The following is a 9682-nucleotide window of genomic DNA, read 5'->3' as shown; positions in this document are numbered from 1 at the left end:
TGATAAGTATAAAAGATGTTATATAAATATTTTTGTTCAATTTAAATATTTTATTACTTTAATGGTGAATATTTTGCTTATAAAGATATATGATGAGGATAACGTTTTCTTTTTTCTTTAAACATTATGCTTGATCAGTAAATTCTAGCATTATTAAATACACATTATATAAAATATATTATAAATATATTATGAAACATATAAAAAAATATGTAATGCAAGAATATATGAATATATATATCTATTATAGTATCGGATATATATATATATATATATATCCGAGATACTATCTATATATAATTAATTTTTGATAAATCTACGAGTTTCTCTTAGATAAAGGTCGATGAAGGTCAATACAACTGATAAACGTCAATATAACTGATAAACGCTGAATGCATAACATCATGACGATTGTAATCGAGCGTATTTACAAATAAACATCGGAAGATGCTGGTTGATACTACCCCTCTCGTCATTGTTAATATTTCAACATTATCTTCAAAAAAGAATATGCCTTTTAATTACTTTTTTGCGCAATGATTTGTCGAAAGTGTAATGCGTGTTAAACGAGTTAGTGCTTATCATCATTGTGGGGAATATCAATAAAGTAGCTAATAAAATCGTGAACCGCTTTCACATGATGCAGAGTTTTATAAGAGTGCCGTGAGATATCGCAATGTGCTGATGCCTCTCTTTCTCTCTGAGAATACTTACGATTAGTGCGAGTAATTACAAATAGTGCTGTCACATTGTTTTAAATTCCTATTGGAAATTATTACATTTGGCCGAGAAGAGAAGTAGAACATCGATTTTACGAGTAAGATTCACGACTCCAATACTACGTGGCAGGCTTACCAATTATAAGCCTTATAGGCTTACAAATTATAATTAATAGTTAATAAAGTTTCATTGATTTTTGAATTTTTATTTCTTCGCTTCTTATCTTTGACTTTTCACTGGCGGGAATTCTTCAACTAAGAAGAAGAGGGAACTTTTTATTCGAGCTTAGTTGATTTATATGCAGATTACGATCAATACCTAAGCAACACGTTCGACTACCACAGAAGTACGTTACTAAGAAAATATCTTGGAGTGTGCACGCATTAGGTTTCAACCGGTAATAGAATTACTCTCCTTTCTCGGAGGAATTGATTTCTGTCTCAGTGTTACATACGATGTCCCTTGACAGACATCAGCAGAAACGCTCGTTGTAGGTAGATTTAACGTGTGACAAATCCATTTTCCGAATATATCGTTACTGAGATTGTTTAAATAATTGCTGTAAACTGTCGCGCGATTTGTGTGTGACTTGTATACGTAGATTCCCCGTTTATTTCCACAATCGATACAATCGATATTCCCGGTGTTTCCACACTCATATTTTCCGGCTGTCACTAGTCATTTTTGCAGAATAATGTATTCTCAACGGTGCAGTTGTTCACAATTTTTCACTACTGCAAATATTGCTTTAGCATAACGCCGTCGCCCTCTGTCGATTGAAACGCAATCAATAATTATTGTATTTTTGGATGTATAAATATGAACAGAAACAAAATGCACAGAGTCGTAGAGTACAAAGAAAAATACGAAATAAAAAATTAACTTAATTAAATGTTTTACTTAAACGTTATCTTACTATTATTTTATTTACAACGTAATATTATATCTGATGTTTGAGCGGAATATTTATTTTTAATAAATTTGTATTAATTTTTTTCTATTTATTTTTCTATTTATCTTATTCTTATTCAATTAAAAAAATTTTTATTGTAAATTTAGATGTTTAATTCACCAGACAAGTTGTATAAATGTATTATAATAAAAATATATTCGTGCGTGCACATTCACACACCTGCAAAGTTGAAAAACATGCACGAGTTATTGTAAATACTGTAAATAATATTTACAATATATCACAATTAAATTCTGTTTAAATGATTAATTTATTTGAGTAAAATCCGTTTGTATTGCAGAACGAGCGCTCCCAGGAGCCGTAGTAGCATGGATCTCGTGAACCTGACTCTCCGCTCTCTCAAATTGGGAGACGTAAAATCATCAAGGGAGAACTTCTTGCAAGTCGAGCGTGACGGTGTCACAGAGAGAAACGATACTATCGCAGAGCGAAAATGCAGACTGAAGGAAAAGTCGCGCGATGAGCTCCGGATAATCAATTTGGCCGAGGTTGCCTGGCACGACACTCCTGACGACTGCTGGCTTGTGATTTACGATTACGTATACGATTGCACGGAATTCTTGGACAGTCACCCAGGCGGCCAGGATATTCTCTTGGAACATGCCGGACGAGATGCCACCTTGGCGTTCGTTTCAACTGGTCACTCCGCCGTCGCTAGCACAACCTTAGAAAGGTACAAAATTGGTGAGCTTCCGCCAAAAGAGAGACTTTTCCGCACTCCCAACGGCCTGAAGATCTCGGGATTCTAATCTGTTCAGATCATCAAAGGTTGTCATCGTGACGCACTCGGGAAAATATCAAATTTTACATGAAAAATTGGAACCGGCATATCAAACCCGTTTATTTAACTTTTTTGAAAAGTGTGCTTGCTACAGAAGATTCTACAGAAGTTATGTTTGAAATATTGCCGTTGCTTCTATAAATAACATTTTCTTTTTCCCGAGTTAGTCTTCTTTTCTCCAAGTCTTCTCATTTGATTTTATTTTAATTGATTAACACTGTAGATTTCATTATATTTCGTCAGCAGTGTTGTGATTGAAAAAAATGAATTGAATAACTTATTGTAATGTGCCGCCTATTTTTACATAATAATTTTTTCGCTTTTCAGCTTTCTACAACTGATCTTATCGTATTATATCAGTAGCGAGAGATATTTTTAAATAATCAAAACTTAGACTGAATCTATGTAACACTTAAATTGTTATATCTAGAATTTTAAACAGAAAAGAGAAAATGATACATATCGATGTGAATTTTATTTGTTTGTAACAAATCACAACGATAGTATTTTTTTTTATCAGTATTTAAACTTAATACAATCATTACTACAATAATGCAAGCTACATTATACATTAACTTGACAACGCTAAGCGATAAATTAGGTTTATCGTTTCTCTGTTTTTATTTATTACATTTACAATAGCGATCAAATTGCGTAATTTTAAATTTCTTTCTCTTGTTTCACGTGCGCGTGCCAAAGTATTTCCTAGAATGAAAAAAACAATAAAATCATTGGATCATGTGACGAAAATATATATAGCTAATATTGAGCAACGTGTTATCGCCCGTCTATCACGGCTAAAAAAAAGTTTGTACGTCATTTTGTTCTTGAACCACGAAATGTACCAATTGAGAGAATAAATACGCGATAAACGATAAGAAGTTAATTTTATTCGGTTAAATGGGTCGCGAACATAATTAGTTACATTTCTGCAATTAATCTTCGTGAGTAATTACTTGTAATGCAATAAGATTTTACAACTTCAAGTTATTATAGTTAGTAAATTAATGAGACGATTTTAATTTCGTAATAACATGACATCACTGATTATATATGTACAGTAGAATTTCCCTAACGTCAGTACTTTGTATAACTTTCTTTATTCCTCCCCCTTCCCCCCCCCCCCATATATGTACATGACGTCGTGTAATACAAAATAAAAATTTTCAGTGTTAAAATAGGTCATGTTGCGTTGGCATCTGTGCAAAACGTTCTCACTCTGTATATAACATATGCAATTTTTTTTTAATGCCTCCGCCCCTAATGTAATAAGAATGAAGAGAACCTCCCTAATTTATCACAGCCCCGCGTAGTAGAGATTATGGAAGTTTCACTGTATATACCGGACAAAATATTTGAAGAAAGATTTTTTTGGTATCCAGACAAATATTATATTTTTCATGGAAAGTTACTTTATTATTACTGAAGATAATAAATATTGAAAATTCTTTCTCTTTCTTTCTGTCATGTATTCCGAAAGAAGTTCGAACTATTTCGAAGCTACATTTCTCAAAAGGCTTTCCATATCTTTATTCGAAAAAATAAATGAAATAGAGGGCCGGTGAAATAATGATCAGTGCTCAGAGAATAGAGAATACTTTACACTGGACACATTTTATATATTTCTTAATTCTCTAACACACATTTATAATATACATAACATACAGTATGAGGTAATATAGCGATATAGCTCGTTCGTAATGTAATATGTTGTCGATAGACCGTTTATAATAAACTCTTTCGTTTCCATTAGTCGGAAGGCAATACCGTTCGTTTATTAAATTAGCAATGTACTCAGTTTATGCGTTAACTCTATATTTATCTAGAATTACACACATAACAGTACTCTTTACGATATATTTACACTTAATCACAAAATGTACATATAAAATATATAATACGTTTTGTATGTATATGCGTGTATGTGTATACGTGTTTGTGCGTGCACATGCATGCGTTTAAGATAAAATAAAAAAAGAAGAAAAGAGATAAGTCTTATTAATATGATTAGTATCATTCTCTCCCATGGCGAGCCGTCACTCCTTAGTTTTGCATGTCTTAACATCTCGCCGATAGAAAAACGTTACAAAACCGATGGAAAAATTTCGATATAAGGATCTTCCCGTATATTAAATAGATTTTATGTTACATGGTGGTGAGTTGCGATACGAAATATGTGATAGTCTATATATATATGTATATATATATATATATATATATATATATATATATATATATATATATACACATCCCTCTCTCTAACTTTATACTATATAATTGAGTAACTAATTTTGCTCTCCATTCGATTTTTAACATTAAGATAGTTTGTTCATAATACATAAGATTTCTTCGTACACATTTAATTTGAACTTAATAAGTGCATAAATTTCACATGTGACTAAAACTATATACTTTTTCTATTTTATTATGCCTATGATAGTGATACTAATGCGATACTTGCGCACTTTGATGCACACACATCGTCACGCTACGCTACGTTGATCAACACCAACTTTACATACTACTTTCTGTTTTGTATGTTGTTAGGACTGTGTCAAATAGCGAATGTCCACAGCATTCGCTCATTTATAAATTGTCTCTGCTAAATTCTAAATGACAGTTTGAAAGTGAGTATATAACATAAATGAAAATAGCTTCGCTAACAAGTTTTTTTTTACAGTTACTATTGTTATAATTATAAGTCACAAAACATAAAAAATATAGCTAAAATCATTTCGACGTATCAGAAATTCTAATCTAAAAATGTTCGAAATAGTAATTATTTATCGCGGAGGAACAATATTTGTATAGAAAAAATTCAATTCGACATTTAAATTAAATTTTTAACTTTTCATTTTATAACATTGAATGTATCATAATTATTAAATCTCAAATTAAATTTTGTTTGGAGCAAAGTTTATCCTCAATTCAATAAAAATAAAAATAAATCTGTTATTAATTTTCGCTTTTAGGATTTTATTCTGCAACGCTTTCTGTTTTATAATGTGAAATAAATTGGATAAATTAGATTTAATATAAATTATAATTTTAGAAAATGAGAGTGTATTAAGTCAATATACGACTCAATATTTAATTTCCATTCTTTAAAACAATATTCAGCGCGAAAGAGTTCCTTCAGGTTTTTTTTCTTTTGAAAAACATACAGACTAGAATCGCCGTCCAACAGAAAAATTCCACCTGAGAGTTTGAAAAATTAAACCTGTGTGACTCCAATATATGATATTGTTTATTTGACCGTTATTTGTATCTGCAGAAAATTCTATCGTTTGTCCGGAAAGCTAGAAATTTCTCTTCGCTGATCCGGAAAAATGAGAGCGCGTTCATTATTCGTCGTTGTTCTTTGTGTGACCAAACGAAACGGACAGCAAAATCGTATATCCGATCCATTGTATCTCAATTGTCTTTGATCGGTTCGGGTTATCAAGTTTCTCTTTTTCCTTTATGGGCACACTAAAGTAGCGGAACTAGCTCTATGACATATTGTTGAAAATTCCGATTTCCTATACGAATACAAAGCTTGCTTTTTCATGCGTGTTTCAACAGCCTCGTTGCTTATTGTATTTTTTTCAAGTAAAAGGCTAGAAAATTTATTCGGCATCAAATACCATCATCATTTAGAGAATAAAAATTGGATATCAAGTTAAGAATAAAAACTCATCATTTAACGAGTTTTCTATGAAAAAAAGAATCTAAAAAATGCGTATTTCTTCATTTGAAATAATTTACATTAAAACTAAAATTTAGCTAACTTATCGCAATTTTCTTATAATTCATATAATATAAAATGAAATAGATTAATTCCATAGTAAATTCTTATTTTAAAAGTTATTTTAAATATCTATATTTACGAACATATATATGTATTTCTCTGCTTCCTTTTTTTTAGTTGTCTATTAAAATTAAATAAAAAATTAACAGATATTTTGATCAGTAATAATTGATTATAAATGTGACTATATCTAGATACTAGCATACAGTTAATGTCTTTAGAAGTAGACCATGCCCACAAAATGGCATATACGTATAAATGTAAAATATATGTGTGTGTGTTTAAAATGTGTGTATTTTATGTGAATATAAGTGTGTACCTACTATATTTCAGTTGATACCACCATTGTGTGGACATGCCAATCAAAAAGGAAACTAGGATAACTAGAATCCTTCTTCTAGGGACACCGATGTACAGAAGTACGTAAAATTGTAATACCAATAGCATTACCAATTGAAAAATAATTATAGAGAATAGATACTTTCAAGTAGACACCGTTTAGAAATATCATTTGATACTTACATATTCACATATACTTATGAGGCAATGATACTTTACTATCAGGAATCGAAACTAATTATGAGGCTTTATTCATTACATTCACAAAAGCACCGAGACGCGACATTGCAACAACATTATATCTCGTTGTATGAATCGCGAATAGATTAATACGTCATATAACAATCCACGGTCAAGTGGTTTCGCAAACGCTTTCTTTGACACAACTCAGCTACCAAGGAAAATATTCGCGAATGAACTCGATTGTGGATTGATGATAGTATCAACCTTCCTGCAATTTCCTGTTAAAGTGAAGTTGTTCGTCCTTTTACATCAGGCTGCAAAGAGCAAATCCTGGTCCAGAATCGAATGCCGATTGTAATACCGTGGTTTCCATGCAAAATGCAGCATCCGTATACATTGCTGCAATTCGTTGTTGTTGCGCTCGACTTTCACTCTGCGATCTGCAAGCATAAATTATTTAAATTTTTCTGAATGGAAAATGTTTCTAGAAGTAACTAAAATGATTTGAAATAAAAAGATAGATAGAATAAAATTAATAAACAGATAGAAAAAATTATTCTACTCTTTGAATTGTATAATTGAATTATATAATTTTGATTAAATTAATGATTACACTCTCGAACATTTTTACTCGAGAAAAATGTGTAACACATTTCAGAGAACTCTTGAAATTATTCTTGTCATTTTCTTTTTAATTTGCTCGCGATTATAGCAGAGATAAGAACGCAGAGGAAAAAAATCTCGGGACGCTCAGCATTTACATAATTGCTGTCTGTGCCATTTTTCTAAACCACTTTAAACCTGCTACTAGTTCTCAGCGCCTCAAAATGTCTCGAGGTAGCCAAGTACCTCCTTAGCCAAGCTAACTCCCGGCGGCGTCGTAGTCGCATATGGCCATCCCGGAAACTACGTGAATTATTCCGCGAGCGATACCGGCTCCAAGATACGAGACGTGACAGCCGAGGTCGGTTCTTACAGCCTCTTCGACTACTCACCTGAGAGGCATTGCCCGCGCACGTCTCTGCACTCTGACCTGTACCCTCGGGACTGATTGTGAGTAGCCATCGTCTCTAGATTGTTGCCGTTGCTGTTGATGTTGATACTGTAAGCCACGATCGCTTAGCGCCAGCTGCGTCAAATACTCGCGGAGCTCAGGTTGGCTGGCCAAGAGCTCACGTCGTGAGATACTCGAAGCCTGATTAGACGTCGTCGTCGAGTCGGACCACGGTGGCGGAGGAGTATGTGAGCGTGATGTCATCGCGTTCTTGTGATAAAGATACTCCTCGTACGTCGGTGGCAGACCGTTCTGCAAAACGAAAATGTGCCTCATAGTTAATAAAGAAAAGATACAAAATATACATTGTTGCAAATACATACATACAGAGAGAAAAAGGCACTAGTAATCTGAATTTAAAAGCTATTCTAGACATTAACAGTTGAAATAAATAATATTTTTAATGAATTGGGATTATTTGTTTTTTTTTTTTATTAAATTATTTTTTGTTAAATTATTTACTCGATATTTTGCATACAACAAATTGTTTTTACAATTTTTACAATTGCTCTTTAGGTTTACAAATAATTCTTTTAAAATCTTACATTTTTAACATACCATAGTATGTAATAACGTACAGTTTCAAGCGAGAAATATGTTACACGAAAAATGCATGTGTTACAAAAAATTAAAAAAATTTTTTTAATGCGCTTTATGTGAGAGGATATTTGCGACCGTTTCAAATAAAACTTGCTTTCGAGATAAATAACTAGGACAAGGTCCGATATACAGAACATTTTACAAATAGAAAGTACTCTTTATGCCTGTCCCTTTGCTTCTAACAAGTTGTTTTATGTTTAAAAACATCTTGTTATTAATGATCAATTACTGTAATCAGAAGCATAAATGAAATTGAGATGTACTAATGAGGTATAACATTTTCACCTGCATTCCATTTTGTTTAACAACGACCGTCGTGAGAATGGTCCTTGATTAATTAAAAAAATTAATTAACAATAACTTCTCAGAAATATCGTACTGCTCGCGAGACCACATTAGGATCACGTTACTCTCCGCAACTCCAATTCCTAGGTTGTAGTTACTTATCATTATGTTTGCATGTGGTTTTGATACCTGATCTTTTATATTGTGTTTCAGATGCGAAACAACAATTTGTTATTTTACAAAATAAAACTGTGGCTACGATCTATTTTAATTTAAAAAAAATAATGGACTTTGAGTCTGTAGTCTGATTCTTCAATTTTTATATAATAGCTTTGATATAGCAGCTCTTTGATATAATCACAAGAATAATCATGTTTGTAAACAGCATAATTAATGTTATTAATTTTAATAAAAAGTAAACTTTTGCAATTCACATAAATTCATCAATGGAAGCTCGAGTAACGAAATTAGCCGCGTAAATCAGTTCCACATTTTTCGTTACATCACGCTGAAAATTATAATAAAGCCGCAAACTGTTTTTTAATGTTCTTCTTAAACCGACCACGGTTTGCAGCATAAAACCATGTGTAAAACGCAGTAAAAAAACTTTTCTCGTTTCTCATCAGGCCGACTTGCCTTGCATATTATATCGTAAAAGCTTGCGGGAGCTTGCAAGCATACATCCTCTCTTTTTGCGTTTCCCGCAAAAGGGACTCTTATTTAATCGTGTAATTCTAGTATAGTGCTTTTATATTTAATGCTAATATTATGCTATTAATATTTTACGCAGAAATGACTTTCGCAATTTTATTAAACATTTTTATATGTTTAATATTATGCTACATTTTAAAATTAAAAATTACCTTCTCTCCAAAAGACTAAAAATAATACCGACTATATATATATATATATATATACAGTCGGTATTATTTTTAGTATGTGTATATATATATATAT

The 9682-nt window shown here is 31.9% G+C and overlaps 1 protein-coding gene and 1 pseudogene across 4 annotated transcripts; one reads left to right on the top strand and one right to left on the bottom strand.

Annotated features, from left to right (window-relative positions):
• Positions 1–564: 564 nt before the first annotated feature.
• LOC108756419 (cytochrome b5) lies at positions 565–2515 on the top strand. Of its 4 annotated transcripts, none has more exons than XM_018500195.1 (2): positions 565–817; positions 1974–2515. In XM_018500195.1, exon 2 carries the CDS (start codon positions 2002–2004, stop codon positions 2440–2442), a length of 441 nt encoding a protein of 146 aa, XP_018355697.1. In that variant the 5' UTR covers positions 565–817; positions 1974–2001; the 3' UTR covers positions 2443–2515. The 4 variants fall into 4 exon arrangements, with proteins under 4 accessions (XP_018355697.1, XP_018355696.1, XP_018355694.1 ...); XM_018500194.1 differs by lacking the exon at positions 565–817 and adding an exon at positions 990–1066; XM_018500192.1 differs by lacking the exon at positions 565–817 and adding an exon at positions 1100–1214.
• A 3964-nt stretch (positions 2516–6479) lies between these two features.
• Positions 6480–9682, bottom strand: part of LOC108756448 — an 80639-nt pseudogene continuing 77436 nt past the window's right edge.

This window comes from Trachymyrmex septentrionalis, unplaced genomic scaffold (genome assembly GCF_001594115.1).
Source record: "Trachymyrmex septentrionalis isolate Tsep2-gDNA-1 unplaced genomic scaffold, Tsep1.0 scaffold127, whole genome shotgun sequence".
NCBI lineage: Eukaryota > Metazoa > Arthropoda > Insecta > Hymenoptera > Formicidae > Trachymyrmex > Trachymyrmex septentrionalis.
The sequence above is the reverse complement of the archived record's forward strand: the minus strand, read 5'-3'. Positions and strand labels throughout refer to the sequence as shown.

Bases quoted from the DNA above. Each gene is read 5' to 3' on its own strand.
- LOC108756419 (XM_018500191.1), top strand. From the start codon at position 1,176: ATGTCCCTTGACAGACATCAGCAGAAACGCTCGTT. The intron at 1,211-1,973 runs GTAGGTAGATTT...TTTGTATTGCAG, and splicing joins CATCAGCAGAAACGCTCGTT to AACGAGCGCTCCCAGGAGCC.